The sequence below is a fragment of the Macaca fascicularis genome, chromosome 6 (assembly GCF_037993035.2).
Source record: "Macaca fascicularis isolate 582-1 chromosome 6, T2T-MFA8v1.1".
Classification (NCBI taxonomy): Eukaryota; Metazoa; Chordata; class Mammalia; order Primates; family Cercopithecidae; genus Macaca; species Macaca fascicularis.
In genome coordinates this window covers 119,887,318-119,910,689 of record NC_088380.1, presented here as the reverse complement: position 1 = coordinate 119,910,689, position 23,372 = coordinate 119,887,318, and the positions used below count along the sequence as shown (strand labels likewise).

At 40.2% G+C, this 23,372-nt stretch overlaps 1 protein-coding gene and 1 pseudogene across 1 annotated transcript in view; both read left to right on the top strand.

The window, feature by feature from the left end:
- The window catches only part of MCC (MCC regulator of WNT signaling pathway), a 475,249-nt gene that overhangs the window by 127,963 nt on the left and 323,914 nt on the right, over positions 1-23,372 (top strand). The window contains exon 3 of the mRNA XM_005557529.5: positions 22,880-23,091. Coding sequence (XP_005557586.2) covers positions 22,880-23,091 — 212 coding nt within the window. The remainder of the gene's footprint in view (positions 1-22,879; positions 23,092-23,372) is intronic.
- Positions 21,105-21,972, top strand: LOC107130049 (small ribosomal subunit protein uS5 pseudogene; annotated as a pseudogene).

Sequence of the window (23,372 nt, the reverse complement as noted above, 5' to 3'; positions counted from 1 at the left end):
TCTCTACTAAAAATACAAAAATTAGCTGGGCATGGTGGTGCATGTCTGTAATCTCAACTACTCGGGCGGCTAAGGCAGGAACATCGTTCAAACCCTGGAGGCGGAAGTTGCAGTGAGTCAAGATCGCGCCATAGCACTCCAGCCTGGGTGAAAGAACAAGACTCCATTTCAAAAATAAATAAATAAAATATAAACCCCATATGATAGGAAATTGAGGAACAGTGTATTAGGGCTTTCCAGAGAAACAGAAATAATAGGATATATAGACATAGATATATGAGGGCAGATTTAATATGAGAATTGGCTCATGTGATCATGGAGTCTGAGAAGCCCCCACAATATGCCATCTACAAGCTGGGGAACCAGGAAAGCTGCTGGTGTGGCTCAGTCTGAGTCCAAAGGTCTGAGAGCCAGGGGAGCCTATGGTGTAACTGTCAGTCCTGAGACCTGAGATCCAGAGAGGTTGCTGGTGGAAGTCCAAGAGTCCCAAGGCCAAAGAACCTAGAATTTTGATGTCCAAGGGCAGGGGAGAAGATGGATATACAAGCTCCAGAAGACAGTGAATATACCTTTCCTCTTTGTTCCATCCAGTCACTCAAGTGATTGGATGGTGCCTGCACACATTGGGTGAAGGCAGATCTTCCTTACTCAGTCCACTGATTCAAATGCTAATCTCTTCTGGAAATACCCTCACAGCCATACCTGGAAATAATGTTTTACCGGCTATCTGGGTATCCCTTAACCAGTCAAATTGACACCTAAAATTAACCATCACAAATATACTCTTAAACAGCCCATGGCTCAAAGATGAAATTATGAAAATTCAAAAATAATTTGAATTGAAAGGTTATGTAAATATCAATTGAAATGCAACTCAAGCAGTACTTACAGAAATTTGATAGCTTTTATGCATATATTAGAAAACAAAGTAAAAAGACTGAGTTGAGCATCCCTTCTAAGAATTTTGAAAGAGAACAGCAAAACAAAATAGAAAAGAGAATATAATAAAGATAAGAATAAAAATTAATAAAATAGAAAAGCACTATAGAGGTACAAGACTGAAGATGGTATTTTTTGAAAATATTTATGAAATTGATAACTTCCTGGCAAGAATGTTAAAGTAAAAAAAAAGAGAAGGCATTAATAACTGTCAAAGAAAAAAAAAAAAGACTATTAGAAAGCCAGGATTGATTGCTGAGTAGAAGAATTTTACTGCCAATCAGGCAATCCAATAAAGCATGGAGTCTAGGAAGGCTTTGCTGGTTGAGGTTTGGAGGAGAAAAGAAAGGACCGCAAATTGTCTTGTCCCAAATGAGAAATGCAAAGCCCCTAGACATTGTTAATTATCTGGCAGTATCTGGGCTTGTTGGTTCCATACATACTGGACTTGCTAAGGGTATGTGCTATGTAAGTATGATACATACATAGCAGGAGTAGGACATCCAGGGGCCTCTGCTTTGCACATGTAGCAACTGAGTCAAGATTGGGTCATCCAGCCAACAATATAATGACATTGGCAGGCAAAGTGGCCAAGTCAGGGTTTATTATAACTAATATCAGGAGTAAAAAGGAGACTGCTACAGATGCCACAGACACGTTTGAAAAGAAAAGATTATGAACAGATTTCTGTCAATATTTGTAAAATTTTAGATAAAATAGATGAATTTCCAGAAAAACAGAATTTACTAAAACTGATTCATTAAGGAATATAAAATCTGAATAGTTCCATAATTATGAATGAAATTAAAACAGTAATTTAAAAAATCTTTCCACAAAGAAAATTCCAGGCCCAGACAGCTTAACTGGTGAGGTCTACCTAACATTCAAAACCAGACAGACTCACACATAACCTACTATGGAAATATAACAAGGACAATGTGAGAAATAAAAATTATGGGCCAATTTTACTTTGGAAAAAAGATGCAAAAATCCTAAACAAAATACTAGCAAACCAAAATCAGTAATATATAAACAAGATTTAGAGTATGTAGAGTTTGTGTCTGGAATGCAAACTTGGTTTAACATTAGAAAATCAATGTAATCCACCACATTAAGAAAACTTAAATGAAAAATATCAACTTTTCATGAATAAAGGATAATATTTTGTTTTCTGTTAAGCTAGAATCGAAGTCATGTTTGTTTGTTTTTTTTTGTATTCCCATTGGTGTATTTTTTCCCCTGGCATTTTCCATTTTGATTAGGCCGATTTTCAGCCAAGAAGTATGACAATGTTATGGGCATCCAAACGAGAGGTTGTATGTGATGCTTCTCATGGCAGGGAGCAGGCTCAGATTAGCATCATCCCCGTTCACAGTCTGCCATTTATGACACTTAAAAATTAGTGACTACCAAGGGCTTGCTGAATACATAGCCCATTAATATGCCTTGTAAGAGAAAGATAAATTGATCCAAAATGCAATCTCTGCCTTCTAACCAAGAGAGACAATCTTAAAAAAAAAAAAAAAATCTTAAACTCATATGAACCATGGATATTACCCTCTACTCCCCAGCCCGCTTCAGGGGCCTAAAGGACCAAACCTTCTATTTATCTTCTATGAAGTGAAAGTCAATTACTACTTCTTTGCTTTAAGACCTCTTCATTTTAATGCTCCTTCTTCAAACTCTCCTTTGAATTCTTCAGCCCTGAATCAACCTTCTTGCTTATCTCCTTCAATATATAGTTTAGACAAACCAAGATAATGAGCTGCCAAATATTATTTTTAATTGTTTTTTTAAAAAGGTTAAAGATGGTTGCCTCAGCTGTGCTTTCATAACCAGATTATTAACTGCCCAAGGGCAGACACTTTGCCTTGTATATTAAACTTGATGAAGAACAGAACAACAGAAGCTAGAGCTGGAGGAGAATTTTAAATCCTGTTTATTGCAGCTGCTCCTTGGGTTAGTTGTCTCTAAAATATCTCCCATTAAGTGTTCTTAGGCCTGTGCTTAAAGACATCAAGGATTGCTGAACTCACTTGGGCACAGTGGGACATTAAAAATATCCACTAATGGTGATGGTGTTGATAAGCATGCTTCAGTAAGAAAAACTTCCTCATTTCTTTCTTTCTTAGCACCTGTCAACAGTCTTGGGGTAGGGGTAGGGGAGAGGGAGTTGCATTTCAAAATATATCTTCCACTATATTCCCAATGTTACATTGAAATTCAGTGCATTGGCCCTAGTTAGGATACGTGTAACATACTTACGTTCTAAATAAGACACTAATAAGCTCACTTCCTGAAGACAGATGAAGGGCAAAGAACTACCTGGGAGGTGATATTATTTACCGCCCCTTAGTAGACATGTTCTTTGAATTGCTTTTTATTTTTCTTTAGGAGAAGGATAGATAGACTCTATTTATCTGTACATTCCCACCCAATTCTCCTTGCGACCACAGGCACAGATTTTAAGACAGTTGGCCTGTGTTAGCAATGTAATTTGTAGTAGAGGAGGCTAGTGGCCCTCATGGGGTTCAGGTTCCTGAATTTCATACCAAGCATTGACATTAATAAATGACTACAGACTCATGGTGATTCTGTTGTGGACTAAGCGGTTTACTGCTGCTTCTGTTGATGTCAGTATTATCTAGAAATAATAAATGTGCTGTGACAGGGACAGCTGACACCTGGCAGCCAATTTGTTAAAATTATCCCATGCTTCTTGTGGCGATGTGGTAGCTTTAAACTCATAAAGGTAGCTGCTTCTGGTATATTGAAAGGATTATTTTCCTTCTTGACACGGAGGGTAATAAATTAGGCAATGTACTCTAAAGAACCCACATAACTGAAAGATACAGGGCCACTAAACAGACAATATCATAAGATACTGTTAATACAGGTCTCAGGATCCCTTAAACACTCCGTATGTTCATCTGCCTGTGTTGTGATGAAAGGGCTCCGCGCTCAAATGAAGGATGGAAAAGAAGTTAGAGGTAGAAAACAGAGGGGTGACCAGAGCACAGATCTAATTAATAAATCATACTTACTCTGCTTTTAAGTCTTTGTTGCTGGCGGGAAGTACAGATTTCCTCATGGTGCTGGCCACAAGTTTTGGGAAGGCCAATGTCCTCTCAAGATTAGAGCTGGCCAAGTAGAATAGGGAAGTTAAGTCTGTCAAACCCAGTAACCAAAGACTGGCTTACTAATGGAATATTCCATACTCAGAGAAATGTAACTTTGGCCTTGACATGATTGGCTGTTTTCATTTTCTTTACAATAATGCTGGAATAAAACTGTTAGCAGTGGGTGAATCTATATGGATCTGCAGCAATCTCAATTCTTGCCTCCTAAGAAGAAAGAATTTGGCCAAAGGGCATAAGGCAGACTGAGAGATGGAGGCAAGTTTTACAGCAGGAATGAAAGTTTATTAAAAAGTTTTAGGGCAGGAACAAAAGGAAGTAAAGTACACTTGGAAGAAGGCAGTGAGCAACTTGAGAGATTCAAGTGTGCAGTTTGGCCTCTGACTCTGAGTCTGAACATTGGCATGCTTCTGCGGTTGCATTACTTCTCCCCCGAGTCTTCCCTTGAGTTGGGCTATCCACATGCTCAGTGGCCTGCTAGCACTTAGGAGGGGCTGCAAGCGTAGTGTTTTTACTGAAGTTGTACACATGCTCACTTCAGGCGTTCTTCCCTTACCAGTAGTGTTCCTGGAAGGTCGTATATGAGTTAAACTCCACCATTTTGCCTTAGTGCACATGCTTGAGCCCACTTGCCCCAACTCCTGCGATCTTACTGGGAAGCTGCTGATCTCCAGTTTCAGGTTTTTTCTCTCTATTGGGAGACTGCCTTTCCCTGGTACCGGCTGTGACCAATTATTATTTTGAAGAGACCATTTTAACAACTGCCTGACCATCACCTGATGGTCATCTGACATTCCTGGTGGGTGGGGGGCCCTCTCCTGCCCTGCTCATGACTACCTACTGTAACAAAACTGTTGTTTAAAATTTTAAGCACTGGTTGGGTGCCAATGGTTTTGTATTTTTAAACTGGTAATCATAATTGTTACCTTTCAGAAGCTGAGAGTATACATTTTCCCTATATATTTGCTTTCTGTTATCTAAAATGGATTCCAAACAAATAATTGTGAAGTGTGGTCAGATAATGGCTAACATTTGTTGATCAGTTTACCATATGCCAGGGATTGTTTTAAATGCTGTACATATTTTAACTTTAATTCTCACAACACCCTCATGAAAGTACATGTTATTATCCCTATTTTAAATATTAAGAAACTGAGGCTAAATAACTTGCTTGATGTCACATAGCTGGTTATGGTGTCTTTAAACTTGATACTAAGCAGCATGATTACAAAACCCTTGCTCTTAACCACTATTCTATGCAAATGAACAGTGTCTATGAAATTAAACTGAAAGAGAGAAAATGTCCTCTTCTAAAAATGGGAAAAATAATTGTGGCAGTTCATAGGCTATTGGTAGGACCAAAGATGATATATGTGAAATGCTTAGTACAGTTCCTGGTCCTTAGTGTGGTGGGCTTTGAATAGCTGTTAGCTATCAGAATTGTTACCATCCTTAAGGTAAATTTTAGGTTTTCCAGATGATTTGGCTTGTCACGTTCTCACAGGAGTCTTGGCCTGCTGGGAAGGTGGCATAGTGCCTTTGGTAAATAAGCACTGTAATTGTAGGCCTTGAAGCCAAACCTGGGTGGCACTTTGAAGATGGGATTAAAGTACTAACCTGTAGCTGCCAAATACCCAGCAGGGCAAATATCTCAGTGTTTGGCAGGTTTTTCTGTTCTACCATTCTCTCTGAGAGCAGGATTTTCCCAGTGATAGGTTTTATAAATATGTCAAATTGCCACTTGTTTCCTGTGCTATTTGGATAAGTGAAAGAAACATTTAGAATTTGTGGTCTGCTACCCTCAAACACTAAATATTCCAGTTAAATATATATATATATATTTTAAAACCTGATATATATATTTATATAATATATATATTATATATTAGAATATATATTTTAGCTGGAATATTATATACACATGCATATATAAATGTATTAAATACACACAAATATATATATATATATATCCTAGCACTTTGGGAGGTTGAGGCATGAGGATCACCTGAAGTCAGGAGTTTGAGACCAACTGGGACCACATAGTGAGACCCTGTCTCTTTAAAAAAATTTGGCAGGCTACGTGAGAGGCTGAGGCAGGAGGATCACTCCTGGACTCAAGCTCAGGAGTTGGATGCTACAGTGAGCTATGATTGTACCACTGCATTCTAGCCTGGGTGACAGAACAAGATCCTGTCTCTAAAAAAAAAAAAAAAAAAATACACCTTGCCTCTGACTTCAAATGACCCAATAGATGTTGCAGTGGCAGATAAGATGGCCTCCTTTGCTTCTGTTTGTGCAGAGACCACCTCTGGGCACAGGGAGTGCTTTGGATGTCTACTTACAGGGCTGCCAGATGCCATGCAGCTTTCTTACTGGCCTAGAGAGAAACTGCTTAATGGCTATTATGGACTGACTGCTTGTGTCCCCCTGCCCAAATTTGTATGTGGAAACCCTAACCCCCAGTGTGATGGCATTTGGAGACAGGGCCTTTGGAAGGTAATTAAGGTTAGATGAGATCATGGGTGGGGCCTTATGATGAGATTAGGGCCCTTATAAGTAGAGACACTGCAGAGCTTGCTCTCGCCTTGTCTTCTTGCCATGTGAGGACACAGCAAGAGGTAGCTACTTACAAGCCAGGAATATAGTCAAAACCCCACCAGAACCCGACCATGCTAGCACCCCATTTTGGACTTCTAGCCTCCAGAACTATGAGAAAATGCATTTCTGTTGCATCATCCATGTAAGTTTTGGTATTTTTGTTATGACAGCCCACACAGACTAATATAGTGGTTATGTCTTCATTGAGGAGCTTTTAAGAAAAACCAGCAAAAGAAGAGAGTGCTGGTATGAGTGAGCCCTGCCTACCTATTAGTACTCTGTTTGACTCTTTATTTTAGCTCTTTAGAAGATGACCTATGAAATGCACAATAGGAGTGAGATGAAATTACAGTTTTAAAAGGTAATAGAAATAATGTTGAAAGAAGGCAAATTCCCAAACCCACAAGAGGATCCTCTAGCTTTGGTAAAAGGTCCTTGTTGGTGCCCTTTGAGGTTGGCATGTCTTGCACTTCCTTTGACCAACCCACCTGATCTTTCTCTGGATGCTTTAACTAAGGTGAGGTTGGTCAGCATTTATTTTTCTAGTTCTTTTTTGATTGTCAAAATACAGGCAAAATGCGAATTAGGATTTTTTTCTTATGCCACTAATTTTTTTTTTTTTTTTTTGAGATAGAGTCTCGCTCTGTCACCCAGGCTGGAGTGCAGTGGCGCAATCTCGGCTCACTGCAAGCTCCACCTCCTGGGTTCAGGCCATTCTTCTGCCTCAGCTGAGACTACAGGCGCCCATCACCATGCCCGGCTAATTTTTTCTATTTTTTTTTTACTAGAGAGGGGGTTTCACCATGTTAGCCAGGATGGTCTCAATCTCCTGACCCTGTGATCTGCCCGCTTCGGCTTCCCAAAGTGCTGGGATTACAGGCATGAGCCACCGCACCCATTATGCCACTGTTTTTTAACATAGTATTTCTTTCTTCAGTCATTAATGTAAAAGCTGGAATTTATGCATCTATATACACACATCTACATCATAGATGTGTGTGTACATACATATATACATGCACAGAGATTTCTCAATAAAAATATTGTATTCAGATAGAAAAAATGACTGTCTTTTTTTCTAAATATTTTTCTACGTAAGAACAAAGTGCCTTTGCCACATTCTTGCATTAACAGGTCAAGAATAAGGTCTTAATAAGGCCATTAATTCTGGATATTGAACAACAATAATAATAATAATACAGGATATATGGTTGATCATAGTACAATAAAAAGTGTAAAAGAAAAAGGGGCTGGGCACAGTGGCTCACGCCTGTAATCCCAACACTTTGGGAGGCCAAGGCGGGCAGATCACCTGAGGTCAGGAGTTCAAGAACAGCCTGGCCAACATGGTGAAACCTCTTCTCTACTAAAAATACAAAAATTAGCTGGGTGTGGTGGTGCATGCCTGTAATCCCAGCTACTCTGGAGGCTGAAACAGGAGAATCACTTGATCCCGGGAGGTGGAGGTTGCAGTGAGCCGAGATCGTGCCACTGCACTCCAGCCTGGCCAACAGAGCAAGACTCTGTCTTTTAAAAAAAAAAAAAGAAAGAAAGAAAGAAAGAAAAAGGAAAAGAATCCCTCAGATATTATCATATTTTAGATAATGTAAAAATCCAATCAATATTAAACTCGGTTCTTGTAATTCACTAGATGTTTCCAGTTTTGCCCGTTCTGGACACTTGGTAAGATTACATGACTGGGATCCCCTCAGGGTAGGGTCAGGCCATATGACTATATCTGGCCAGTGGGTTATGAGCCATGTGAGTCACTTGTGCAACAGAGCATTCAATTGCCAATGTCAGATCCTCTAGAATACTCTGTTTCTGCTAGATAGTGACAGATAGTGCTGAGTGATTACAATGAGCAGAGGCCTTGCTGACCCTCGGATGGCAGTGTGCAGAGACATAAGTCTTATGTTTAAGCCACTGAGATTTGGTGGGGAGGGAAGGGGTCTTTTCATTACTGCAGCATAATCTAGCTTGTCCTAATCAATAGAATTATATTGGCAAATTGCTGATATTGACTCCCAGTGGACAATGGAACAGCGGTCAGCTTATGAAGAAATTAGTTCCTAGAAGTGACCTTTGTCAGTTGTCTTCATACCATTCCTGAAAAGAAAAATGATTGAAGAATTCTCCATTGTCCACTCTAGTTATTGTAGAAAACAGTCCTGTGCAGGTGGCTATGTCAGGTGATAGGTATCTATCTTCATATGGTCAGCTAAGAATAAAAATACCACAACATGTCTCAAGTGCCTCGTGCACTTTGCTAAGTGACCAGTACAGACTGGTATAGGGAGTCTAACCATGTGTAGACTGATCAATGTTAAGAATCCCATGGGTTACCCTCTAGGCCAGATGGAATATTTAAGGAGGCTTTCACAGGTTATCAATTCTATATTGGTTTAAATGTTTACATATATCTGTGGAACCACTTATGTTTGCTTATTATTAGGCAATTTATGTGTGTAAGCCTGCTAACAAAAAGGGAACTGACATTTAAGTAGTACTGAGAGACCATATAGAGAGATGTTTAAACCTATAATCTTTATTTTTTTCATTTTTCACAATTACCCTCTGTGGTAAACACTGTCATCCTTCTCATTACCTTCTTATGACTGTGGCTAAGGGCGTGGCTGGGACTCCAATGCAGAAAGCCCAAAGCCAAAGCTAGTGCTCATGACCCCCCAGACCCTCCTGTGTCTGGCTTGAGAGTGGAGAGAGTGCTAAGAGTGCTCCTAACAATGGCCTTGTCATTTGTTCGGGAACTCAGTAAGTCAGAGACCTGAACCCAGCAAAGAATGTGAGGAGCAGCATTTCCAGCACAAAAACAGCACATGAAAGGCCTGTGCCTTGAAAGCACCCATCATGTTAGAAGATACAGAAGGTCAGTCTGGCTGGAACCTCGTGAGCCAGGAGACATTGACACAATGGTGTCCATGTCTGGGAGAAGAAATCAGAGCCATACCCCTGTTGGGAACAGGCATATGAAAAGCCATGTTACAAGAGGGCTCATGAGACCATTGACCTAATGTGCAGATGTCAGACAAAACCCAAATCATATTAAAATTATATTCTTAATTTTTCTTTCACTTATAGTACTCTTAAAAGAGAAACATTAAGCAGGAGTTGAGGGTTGTAACCTGATGATGTATTTACACAGTTTCTTCTGATGAAGAATAACTTGAACGTTAAGGAAAGAACATTCATGTTAATACACAAATACCGATTCAAATGTCGAGAGGAAAAAGGAGCCCCTTCCTCATCTCTCACTATAGATTTGATGAAAGTGAAATTTGAGAGAGTGCATTCATGAACCCTTTCTCCCACTGTCCCCCAGTGCTGATGCAGGAGGAAAAAAAAAGAAATAATTTGAATGCTTCAGAAAAGTCTTAGAACTTTCTGCCCTTCCACCAGATGGTGAGCTCTTTACAGCAAAGATTTTTGTCTTAGCTTTGAATTAATATTTCTAGTATTTCTTGTAGAATCTATTACTTAGTGAATTCTCAAAATCTGCTGGAGGGCAGGCAAGCAGAAAGGATGGGAAGACAGGAGAAAGGGAGGGAAGGAGGGAAGAGAAAAAAATACGGGAAGATAGTAAGCCTTTTTTTTTTTTTTTCCTGTAGCACAGGAACCAATTTGAGGTTCATAAGGAGGTGAACACAGGCTGTCAAGAGGCTGCATATGGGCCATCAGGTACCATCATGCTTCAAAGGGCAAAAAGAAGAGGTTACCAGACCTACATTTTCAAAGTTTTTCAGTGAGATCATCACAATTAAATGACTAGTTTTTGTCTCATGAATGTTGGTTTTTATTGAGAAAAAATTTAACATGAAGACAGATTAAAAGAGAGTAATGGGAACAGTCTACTACAGTTTTTTAAAAAGTCCACTTCCCTTTATATGGATGCCATTATGACTGATTTTGGCTCCATAGCAGATCTGAGATTTTCAGTATCACTTCAGCAAAAATTGTTGTGGTGATAATATGAAGGCCTTTTAATCTTGCTGATTAATATAGAGTTTGGCTAACCTAATTAAGAGATTCTGCCAGAAGCTGGGTTTAGGCCTGTTAATATGGCATAATAAATGTTAAATGAAGCATTCTTTGACTGTCTTACCCCAGAACAGTTATATTTTAAAAAAATTTGGGGTACATTTAGGTATATATATTCATGGGGTACACGAAATACTTTGATACAGGCATGCAGTACATAATAATCACATCATGGTAAAAGGGGTATTCATCCCTTCAAGCATTTATCCTTTGTGTCACAAACAATCCAATTATACTCTTTTCATCATTTTTAAATGCACAATTAAATTATTGAGTACAGTCCCCCTATTGTGCTAGAAAATAGTAGGTCTTATTCATTCTTTCTATTTTTTTGTATGCATTAACCATCCCCACTTTCCCTCTACATCCCCCACTACCCTTTCCAGCTTCTGGTAACCATCCTTACTCTCTATCTCCACGAGTTCAATTGTTTTAATTTTTGGCTCCTACAAATAAGTGAGAACATGTGAAATTTGTCTTTCTGTGCCTGGCTTATTTCATTTAACATAATGACTTCCAGTTCCATCCGTGTTGTTGCAAATAACAGGATCTCATTCTTTTTTATGGCTGAATAACACTGCACTGCATATATGTACCACATTCTCTTCATCCATTCATCTATCGATAAACACGTAAGTTGCTTGTAAACCTTGGTTATTGTGAATAGTGCTGCAATAAACATGGGAGTGCAGATATCCTTTCAATATACTGATTTCCTTTCTTTTGGATATATACCCAGCAGTGGGACTGCAGGATCCTATGATCACTCTATTTTTAGGTTTTTGAAAAACCTCCAAACGGTTCTCCATAGTGGTTGCACAAATTTACATTCCCACCAACAGTATGTGAGGGTTCCCTTTTCTCTATATCCTCACTAGTGTTTATTATTGCCTGTCTTGTGGATAAAATCCACTTTAACTGGGGTGAGATGACATCTCATTGTAGTTTTGATCTTCATTGCTCTGATGATCAACGATGTTGAGCACCTTTTCATATGCCTGTTAGCTATTTATGTCTTCTTTTAAGAAATCTCTATTCATATTCTTTGCCCATTTTAAAATCAGATTATTGGATTTTTTTTTCCTATAGAGTTGTTTGAGATCCTTATATATTCTGATTACTCTTCTCTTGTCAAATGGGGAGTTTGCAGATATTTTCTCCATTCTGTGGGTTGTCTCTTCACTTTGTTGATTGTTTGCTGTGCAGAAGCTCTTTAACTTGATGCAATCTCATTTGTCCAATTTTGCTTTCGTTGCCTGTGCTTGTGGGGTATTACTCAAGAAATTTTTGCCCAGACCAATGTTCTGGAGAGTTTCCCAAATGTTTTCTTGTTGTAGTTTCATAGTTTGAAATCTTAGATTTAACTCTTTAATCTATTTTGATTTTTGTATATGGTGAGAGATAGGGGTCTAGTTTTATTCTTCTGAATAAGATACCAGTATTCTCAACACAATTTATTGAAGAGACTCTCTTCCTTAATGTATGTTTTTGACACCTTTGTCAAAAATGAGTTCACTATAAGTGTGTGGACTTGTTTCTGGGTTCTCTATTCTGTTCCACTGGCCTATATGTCTATTTTTATGTTAGTAGCATGCTGTTTGGTTACTTAGCTCTGTAGTGTAATTTGAAGTCAGGTATTGTGATTCCTCCAGTTTTGTTCTCTTTGCTCCTCAGGATAGCTTTGGCTGTTCAGGGTCTTTTGTGGTTTCACATACATTTTAGGTTTGTTTTTTCTATTTCTGTGAGGAATGTCATTGGTATTTTGAAAGGGATTGCATTGAATCTGTAGATTGCTTTGGGTAGTATGGACATTTTAACAATATTAGTTCTTCCAGTCCATGAACCTGGATTATCTTTCCATTTTGGGGGGGTTCTCTTCAATTTCTTTCATCAGTGTTTTATAGTTTTCATTATAGATATATTTTACTTCTTCAGTTAAATTTGTTTCTAGATATTTAATTTTATTTATAACTATTGTACTTGGGATTATTTTTTAAATTTTTATTCAGATTGTTCACTATTGGCATATAGAAATTGCTACTGATTTTTGTATGTTGATTTTGTAGCCTGCAACTTTACTGGATTTTTCTATCAGTTCTAATAGCTTTTTGGTGGAGTCTAGGTTTTTTCAAATATAAGATAATATTCTATGTAAACTAGGATAATTTGACTTCTTTTCCAGTTGGATGCCCTTTATATCTTTCTCTTGTCTGATTGCTGTAGCTAGGACTTCCAGTACTATGCTGAATAACAGTGGTGAAACGGGGCATCCTTGTCATGTTCCAGATTTTCAAGAAAACACTTTCAATTTTTCCCCATTTAGTATGATACTAGCTGTGGGTCTGCCACATTTAGCTTTTATTATGTTTAGGTATATCCCTTCTATACTCAGTTTTTTGAGGATTTTTATCATGAAGGGATATTGAATTTTACCAAACACTTTTTCAGCATCAGTTGAAGTGATCATATTGTTTTTGTGTTTCATTCAGTTGATATGAGTACCACATTGATTTATATATGTTGAACCATCCTTGCTTCCATAAGATAAATCCCACTTCATCATGATGAATGAACTTTATCATGTGTTGTTGAATTCAATTTGCTAGTATTTTGTTGAGGATTTTTACATCAGTGTTTATCAGGGATATTGGCCTATAGGATTTTTTTATGTGTCTTTTTCGGGGTTTGGTATCAGGATAATACTGGCCTCATAGAATGAGTATGGAAGTGTTCTGTCCCCTATTTTTTTGAACACTTTGAGTAGGATTGGCATTAGTTCTTTAAATGTTTGGTAGAATTCAGCAGTTAAACCATTGGGTCCCAGCATTTCTTTACTGGAAGACATTTATTATGGCTTCAATCTCATTATTTTTTATTGGTCTGTTCAGGTTTTGGATTGCTACATGGTTCAATCTTGGCAAGTGGTATGTGTCTAGGAATTTATCCATTTCCTCTATGTTTTCCAAGTTATTGGCATAGTTGCTCATAGTAGCCAACTAATGACCCTTTGAATTTCTGCAGTATCAGTTGTAATGTTTCCTTTTTCACCTCTGATTTTATTTCTTTGAGTCTTCTCTTTTTTTTTTATTATTCTGGCTAAAGGTTTGTCAATTTTATTTATCTTTTCAAAAACCCAGCTTTCTGCTTTATTGATCTTTTGTATTGTTTTATTTCAATTTTATTTATTTCTGCCCTGATCTTTGTAATTATTTTTTCCTACAAATTTTGGGTTTGATTTGCTCTTACTTTTCCAGTTCTTTGAGATGCACCATTAGGTTGTTTATTTGTTTTTCTACTTTTTGATGTAGGCATTGGTAGGTATAAACTTCCCTCAGTACTGCTTTCACTGTATCCCATAGATTTTGGAATGTTGTGTGTCCATTACCATTTGTTTTGAGAAATTTATCCATTTCTTATTTTCTTCATTGGCCCACTGGTCATTCAGGAGCATATTGTTTAATTTCCATGTGTTTGTATGATTTTCAAAATTCTTCTTGTTGTTGATTTCCAGTTTTATTCCTTTGTGGTTGGAGAAGATGCTTGATATTATTTCAGTTTTTGGAATGTTTTAATACTTTTGCTTTGTGACCTAAAATATATTCTATTCTTGAGAATGATCCATGTGCTGAAGAGAAGAATGTGTATCCTACAGACCTTGAAGAAATGTTCTGTAAATATCTGTTAGGTCCATTTGCTCTATTATGCAGATTAAGTCCAACGTTTCTTTGCTGATTTTCTATCTGGAAGATCCATCCAACACTGAAAATGGGGTGTTAAAATCTCAAGCAATTATGACATTGAGATATCTCTCTCTCTCTCTCTCTCTCTCTCGATCTCTCTCTTTAGCTCTAATAATATTTACTTTATATATCCGGGTGCTTCATTGCTGGGTGCGTAATTACAATTGTTATATCCTCTTGCTGAATTGACCCCTTTATCATTATATAATGAGCTTACTGTCTCTTTTTATAGTTTTTTTCTTGAAATTTATTTTGTCTGATAAAAGTATAGCTACTATTTGACTTCCATTGGCATGGAATATCTTTTTTCATCCCTTTATTTTCAACTGTGTGTATCTTTATAGGTAAAGTGTGTTTCTTGTAGGCAACAGGTCATTTGGTCTTGCTTTTTTATCCATTTAGGCACTCTGTCTTTTTATTACAGAGTTTAGTCCATTTACATTTAATGTTATTATTGGTAAGTAAGGACTTACTCTTGCCATTTTGTTATTTGTTTTCTGATTGTTTTGTGGTCTTCTCTTCCTATTTTGCTTCCTTTCTGTCTTCCTTTTAGTGAAGGTAATTTTCTCTGGTGATGTGGTTTAATTTCTTGCTTTTTATTTTTTGTGTATTCGGTGTATGTTTTTTAATTTGATGTTACTGCAAGGCTTGTAAGTAATATCTTATAACCCATTATTTTTAACTGATGACAACTTAACACTGATTGCATAAACAAAAAAAATCACAAAAAGAAAACTAATAAAAACTCTACACTTTAACATCTTCCCCCTGGTTTTTAACTTTTTGTTCTTTCGCTGTGTCTCATTTTACTGTCAATGTCTTAAAAAGTTGTTGTAGTCATTATTTTTTATTGGTTCATCATTTAGTCTTTCTACTTATAAGAGTAGTTTACATACCACAATTACAGTATCATAATATTCCATCTTTTCCTGTGTGTTTACCATTAAAAGTCAGTTTTATATCTTCAGATGAGCTCTTGTTACTCATTAATATCCTTTTCTTTCAGATTAAAGAATATCCTTTAGCATTTCTTATAGGACAGGTCTGATGTTGATGAAATCCCTCAGATTCTGTTTGTGAAGGTCTTTATTTCTCCTTCTTGTTTGAAGGATATTTTCAGCAGATATATTATTCTAGTGTAAAAGGGTTTTTTTTTTTTCCTTCAGCACTTTAAATATGTCATGCCACTCTCTCCTGGCCTGTAAGGTTTACACTGAGAAGTCTGCTTCCAGACGTATTAAAACTCCATTGTATGTTATTTGTTTCTTTCATGATCCTTTCTTTATCCTTGACCTTTGGGAGTTTGATTTTTAGATGCCTTGAGGTAGTCTTCTTTGGGTTAAATCTGTTTGGTGTTCTATAACCTTCTTATACTTGAATGTTGATATCTTTCTCTAGGTTTGAGAAGTTCTCTGATATTATCCCTTTCAATAAACTTTTTGTTGGTTTTTGTTTGTTTGTTTGTTTTGTTTTGAGACAGAGTTTCACTCTTGTTTCCCAGGCTGGAGTACAATGGCATGATCTTGGCTTGCTGCAACCTCCACCTCCCAGGTTCAAGCAATTCTCCTGCCTCAGCCTCCTAAGTAGCTGGGATTACAGGTGCCCACCACTATGCCTGGCTAATTTTTTTTTTTTTTTTTTTTTTGTATTTTTAGTAGAGATGGAGTTTCACCATGTTGGCCAGGCTGGTCTTGAACTTCTGACCTCAGGTGATCCACCTGCCTCGGCCTCCCAAAGTGCTGGGATTATAGGCATGAGCCACTGTACCCCACCTCCTTTCAATAAACTTTCTACCCCTATCTCTGTCTCTATCTCCTCTTTAAGGCCAATACCTCTTAGATTTACCCTTTTGAGGCTATTTTCTAGATCTTGTAGGCATGCTTCATTGCTTTTTGTTCTTTTTTCTTTTGTCTCCTCTGACTGTGCTTGTGTCACCCCTCCCCAAGCTCCAGGTGGCTCAGCACAGGGAGAGAGATCTGTTTGATACATTCTTCAGTATGTCAATTGCATTTTTTAACTCTAGAATTTCTGCTTGATTCCTTTTAATTATTTCAGTCTCTTTGTTAACTTTATCTGATAGAATTCTAAATTCCTTCTCTGTATTATCTTGAATTTCTTTGAGTTTCCTCAAAACAGTTTTTTTGAATTCTCTGTCTGGAAGGTCATATATCTCTGTTTCTCCAGGATTAGTCCCTGATGGCTTATTTAGTTCTTTGGGTGAAGACATGTTTTCCTGGATGGTATTAATGCTTGTAGATGTTATTCAGTGTCTGAGCATTGAAGAGTTAGGTATTTATTGTAGTCTTCACAGTCTGGGCTTGTTTGTGCCTGTCCTTCTTGGGAAGGCCTTCCAGTATCCAAAGAGACTTGGGCACCAAGCCCAATAATACTGTGTATTTTTCAGACTCTTAGAGATACCACCTTTGTGGTCTTGGATAAGATCTGGAAGAATTCTCTGGATTACGGGGCAGAGACTCTTGTTCTTTTCCCATACTTTCTCCCAAACATACGAAGCCTCTCCTTCACTGTGCTGACCCACATGGAACTGGGAGTGTGGTGATGCAACCACCCCTGTGGTTCCCATCACTAGGACTACACTGAGTTGGACCTGAAGTCAGCACAGCACTGGATCTCACCCAAGGCCCACTGTAACCGCTGTGTGGCTACAGCCTATGTTCACTCAAGGCCCTAGGGCTTTACAGTCAGCAGTTTGGGAAACCAGCCAGGATTATGTTCTTTCCTTCGGGGCAGTGAGTTCCCCCAGGCCCTGGGCAGGTCAGAAATGCTGTCTGGGTGCCAGGGATTAGAGTAAAAAAACCTTAAAATCTACCTGGTGCTCTACTCTACTATGGCTGTGCTGACCCTCAAACCACAAGACAAAGTTCTTCCTGCTTTTTCTTCCCCTTTCCACAGGCAGAGGAGCCTCTCTCAGTGGCCACCACCACTGACCCATGGTGAGTTCTGCCAGGCCACCGTCAATGTTCCCTTAAAGCGCAAAGGCTCTTCAGTCAGCTTTTGGTGAATGCTGTGAGGCCTGGGACTCACTTTCAGGGCAATACGCTCCCCTCTGGCCCAGGGCAGGTCCAGAAATGCTGTCCAAGAGCCTGCTTGTTGCTCTGCCCCACTGTGGCTGACCTGGTACCTAAGGTGCAAGACAGAGTCCTCTTTACTTTCCCCTCTGCTTTTCTCAAATATAAGGAGTCTTTCACTGTAGACACCACAGGTAGGAATGTGCTAGGTCTCACCTGAAACCGGCATAGCTCTGAGTCTCACCTAAGGCCCACAGCAAGTACAGCCTGGCTACTACTGCTGATTATTCGGGGCCCAATGACTCTTCAGTCAGAAGGTGATGAATCCTGCCAGAAATGGGTCTTTTCCTTCAAGGCAGAAGGTTCCTTTCTTGTCCAGGGTATGTCTAGAAAAGTCTGGAAGCTAGAGCTTAGAATGGGGGCCTCATGACTCTGCCTGGTGCCCTGTCCTGTTATGGCTGAGCTGGTTTCCAAGATGCAAGACCAAATCCTCTTTACCCTTCTCTCTCCTCAAGCAGAAGGAACAAGTCACTTGCTTTGCTGCAAGCTGTGATGCCTGGGGTTATTGAGGTGGGGTAACACAAGCCCTCTCTTAGCCACCCTGGGTGATGTCTCACTAGGTCATGTGCTGCCCTAGTCCACTGGCTCTAAGCGCAGCCAAGCACTAGGATCTGATTAGGAAGAATTGCAGTCTTTGTGTCCTAGACTGCCTTTCAAGTTTACCTAGAACCCCAGAGCATGTTAGCCCACGGTGGCAAGGCTTGCTGAGAAACTCAAGTTCGGAATGCTGGAATGGGCAATTCCTCTCTGGCTAGGACTGATCCAAATGTTCCCTTCCTAGGTGGGCAATGGCTGAGCCCAGCACAGGTTGGCTCCCTGCTGTGATGGGGTTGCACTGAGTTCAATGCCAAGTCCCCCACTTGCTGTGCTTTCCCTCTCCCATGAGCACAGATTCTCTGTGATACATAACCACTGCTGGAGAGTAGGGGAGGAGTGGCGTTGGTGATTCAAGACTGTCTTTCCTATCCTCTTGAGTGCCTCTTTCAGTGAGAGGAAGTTAAAACCAGGTACTGTGATTGCTTACCTGATTGTTAGTTCTTATGATGGTGCTTTTTTATGTGTAGGTAGTTGTTAAAATTTGGTGTACCTGCACAGGGGGATAATCGGTGGAGGCTTCTATTCAGCCATCTTGCTCCACCTCAGAACTGTTATATTTTCCTATTTGAGAATGAGGCTTCATGTTTGCATAAAGAAAAAATTTAAGTGTATAATTTTTACTTAAAGTAATTTCCATGTTGTATTTCCAGGTTAAAAAGTGAAACTGTAGGGTACTACAACCATGGATAATTCAGCAGTCCATGTTTACTAAATGTTTGTTAAATGCTAGATATGTCACAGGCCATGTGCACGGTGCTGAGAGTACTGTGGTGAACATACAAGTCAAGGCCCAGCCCTCTGTCTGTCTCACGTATGAGATATAAGTCTGTCTGTGACTCAGTCCAATGTGGGGGCTCCAGTTTTCGACTCTGACCTCCGTTAGTCTTGCCACATGTTGCTGGAATCAGAACAGAGGCCCTGAGGCATTTAGGCAGATAACAGTGTTCAGAGAAACAGGGAGGGAGAGCAGGCATTTGGCAGTCTATGTTAAGGAAAGCAAAACCTCCCTTGCAATACCATCAATAGACTTTAACATTAAAATAAACTTGGAGCAATTGCAAACATAGTGACAGAATTGCCTGCTTTGATACAAAGCAGTTGATGTGTCCCAGCTATAAAGGCACTATTAAAGAGAATGTTGGGTTAGACCAACTGGAGAGGATCAGCAGAGCCAGAACAGTAGGGGGAAACCATCTGAAGACAGTTTTCCTATTCACATTGATTAAATTCATCAATACCTGATAAGAGAAGACTGGACATTCATATCAGAACTCACTGTACAGAAAAATAATTACAAACAGTTTTCCATATGTAATTATTCTCAAGTAAATCATAGAATAATCTGTATATGTTCTCATTTCATAGTACAAACTGGATCGTTTTGTGTCCCTTTTTTGTCATTAAAAGCCATGTATTAAAGATCCACCAGGATGAGATCTTTGCAGGCAGGGACTACAATTTATCATGCTTACTGCTATATCCCCAGGACCTAGTACACGTCCTGTGCATAGACCATTGTTTGTGTTCTGGCTGCCTAGGCCTTTTGAGCACCCTTCTCTGTTTAGGAAATGTCTCACCTTATCAATACTACCTCTCTAAAGTAAAACCAGAAAACACATTTACCCAGCTTTCCTTGCGGCTAAAGGCATGCAGCCTAGGCTTCACCAACCAGATGCACCCACAAGACACTTCATTCAGAAGTGAACAACACAAGGAAGCAGGCTTTACCCGAAATCTATTTTTTTCTGGAAAGAGTGACAACTGAAGCATCAGGCTTTCTCCTCCAGGAAGCTGTCCCTGAACATTCCCCAGTCATCTCCAGATGGACTGGGTTAGATATCCTTTAGTTCTACTTTTTCATTGCACTTTCCCATTTGTATTATAACTATTAGCACATTTTATTACCTTCTAATCATCTGTAATAGTTAAGGTAATACTAGCTGCTCTAATCAACAAACCGAAAATATGTGGTGAATCAAACACAATAGAAGTTCCTTAAAGAACTAAAAGTAGATCTACCATTTGATCCAGCAATCCCACTCCTGGGTATCTACCCAGAGGGAAGTGTCATTATATGAAAAAGATGCTTGCACACACATGTTTATACCAGCATCATTTGCAACTGCAAAAACATGGAACCAGCCCAAATGCCCATCAATGACTGGATAAAGAAAATGTGGTATATATACATCATGGAATACTACTCAGCCATAAAAAGGAACAAAATAATGGCATTCACAGCAACCTGGATGGAATTGGAGACCATTATTCTAAGTGAAGTAACTCAGGAATGGAAAACCAAACATCATATGTTCTCACTCATAAGTGGGAGCTAAGCTATGAGGACACAAAGGCATAAGAGTGACACAGTGGACTCTGGGGACTTGGGGGAAAGTGTGGGTGGGGGGTGAGGGATAAAAGACTACACATTGGGCACAGCATACACTGCTCGGGTGATGGGTGCACCAAAATCTTAGAAATCACCACTAAGTAACTTGTTCATGTAACCAGACACCACCTCTTCCCCAAAAATCTATGAAATAAAAAACATGTACAAAAAAAAAGTTTCTTTTCTAATCACACTAGGTCAAAATAGGGTACTTAGGATGAGCAGACAGCTCTTCTACAAGTGATGGTTCTGGAATCCAGGCATCTTGCATCTACCTTGTGGCTCCACCATCTGTACCACATGGCTTCCAAGGGTACCATTCCCATCTGAACCAGGCCAGAAGGCAAAGGGCATGGAGAATCACACACTGCGGGGCTTTATAAGCAAGGCCCAGCAGTGATACTTATCATTTCTGTTCATATTTTATTGCCCAGAACTCAACTTCATTGCTATCCCTAACTGGAAAATACCCCCTAGCTTCCTTTAGGTAAGAGTACATCCTCTTCTTCTCCGAGAAAACACCAAGTGGCGGATGACGCCGGTGCAGCGGGGAGGGGGGGGGTCCCGGAGGCCCTGGTGGCCCTGGGATGGGGAACCGCGGTGCCTTCCGCAGAGGTTTCAGCAGAGGCATCCGGGGCCGGGGTCGCGGCCGTGATCGGGGCCGGGCCGAGGCCGCGGAGCTCGCGGAGGCAAGGCCGAGGATAAGGAGTGGATGCCCGACACCGAGCTGGTCCGCTTGGTCAAGGACATGAAGATCAAGTCCCTGGAGGAGATCTATCTGTTCTCTCTGCCCATTAAGGAATCTGAGATCATTGACTTTTTCTTGGGGGCCTCTCTCAAAGACGAGGTTTTGAAGATTATGCCGGTGCAGAAGCAGACCCGTGCTGGCCAGGGCACCAGGTTCAAGGCGTTTGTTGCTATCGGGGACTACAATGGCCACGTTGGCCTGGGTGTTAAGTGCTCCAAGGAGGTGGCCACCGCCATCCATGGGGCCATCATCCTGGCCAAACTCTCCATTGTCCCGGTGCGCAGAGGCTACTGGGGGAACAAGATCGGCAAGCCCCACGCCGTCCCTTGCAAGGTGACAGGCCGCTGCGGCTCTGTGCTGGTGCGCCTCATCCCTGCACCCAGGGGCACTGGCATCGTCTCAGCACCTGTGCCCAAGAAGCTGCTCATGATGGTTGGTATTGATGACTGCTACACCTCAGCCCAGGGCTGCACTGCCACCCTGGGCAACTTCGCCAAGGCCACCTTTGATGCCGTCTCTAAGACCTACAGCTACCTGACCCCTGACCTCTGGAAGGAGACTGTGTTTACCAAGTCTCCCTATCAGGAATTCACTGACCACCTTGTCAAGACCCACACCAGTCTCCGTGCAGTGGACCCAGGCTCCAGCTGTGGCTACAACATAGGGTTTTTATACAAGAAAAATAAAGTGAATGAAGCCTGTTACTAAAAAAAAAAAAAAAAAAAAAGTACATCAACAGTAGAAAGTCATGATACTGTCGGTCGCAGTGGCTTGCGCCTGTAATCCCAGCATTTTGGGAGACCAAAGCAGGAGGATTGCTTGAACCCAGGAGTTCGAGATCAGCCTAGGCAACATAGTGTAGAAATGAGGTCTACAAAAAAAATTTTTTTTAATGAGGCAGGAGGATCACTGGAGCCCAGGAGGTTGAGGCTACAATGAGCTGTGATCATGACACTGCACTCCCACCTGGGTGGCAGAACAAGACCCTGCCTCGGGAAGGGAAGGGGAGGGAAGGAGAGAGGAGGGGAGGGGAGGGGGAGAAAGAAAGAAAAAGAGAAGGAAAGGAAGAAAGAAAGAGAGAAAGAAAGAAAAGAAAGAAAAGAGAGAGAGAGGGAGAGAGGGAGGAAGGAAAGAAAAGAGAAGAAAAAGACAGTCATGATAAAGTGCCATATCTTAACTTTCTGTCATTTTTCTTGCTTCCTTCTTCCTCAGTTTGGAGAAAGAATGACCAGTGCTAAGGCTAATATAATAGCCCTGTGCAAATCACAGATGTGACTCTGATCTGGATTCCCTTTACTTGGCTCTCCAGTGCTTTTTTTTTTTTTTTTTGCTAAGCATTTCTGTTTAGGGGGCACATATTCATGGGATAGTTATTTTTGAATGCTTTGCCTGAAATTGCTTTTATCTCCAGGCTCCCCATGTGTCAGTTTGAAAGGGAACACGCTTAGCATGCAGCCTGGGCACCACATGTGTTCCGAGATGCTGGCACATGGAAGGCTTAGGAGGTTCCAAATCATTGCCTATTGGCCACCCACAGGCTAATGAAGGAAATGTCTTTTCATTTTCTCTGCTTCTCTCGGGCTTAGGTGCCTTATCAGCAGCCAGGGAGAGCTGGGAATACGACTCTGGTGCCAGGGACCTCCAGAGCCCGGATGTGCAGAGCCAGTCAGCCCTCCAGAAGCTGCTCGAGTATGGCGGAAGCTCTTTGCATCAGCAGACTGCTCTCCACAAACTGCTCACGCAGTCCCCGCACGTTGGCAACTCTGTAGGAGGAAGCTATCTCGAGCTGGCCAACACGGTGAGTACTTTTTGGTTCATGGAACACGTATTTCGGCCTGTCTGTATTCCAATACAAATATTTTAATTTTGTGCTCCAGGGGACATATCGGGTATTGTCTTCTTTATTGCGGTAAATATTGTACCATTTTCAGCATTGCCAGTAATGTTTAGTATTCCAAAGTTGCCAGCACTTAGGGACTTTACTTCCGTTGAGACCAGAGTAGACTCCTAAAAGGTGTTTTAATTAAGGCTGTAACTTGCACAGGTTTAATTACTAGAAGATGCACACAGCTCTTCCAT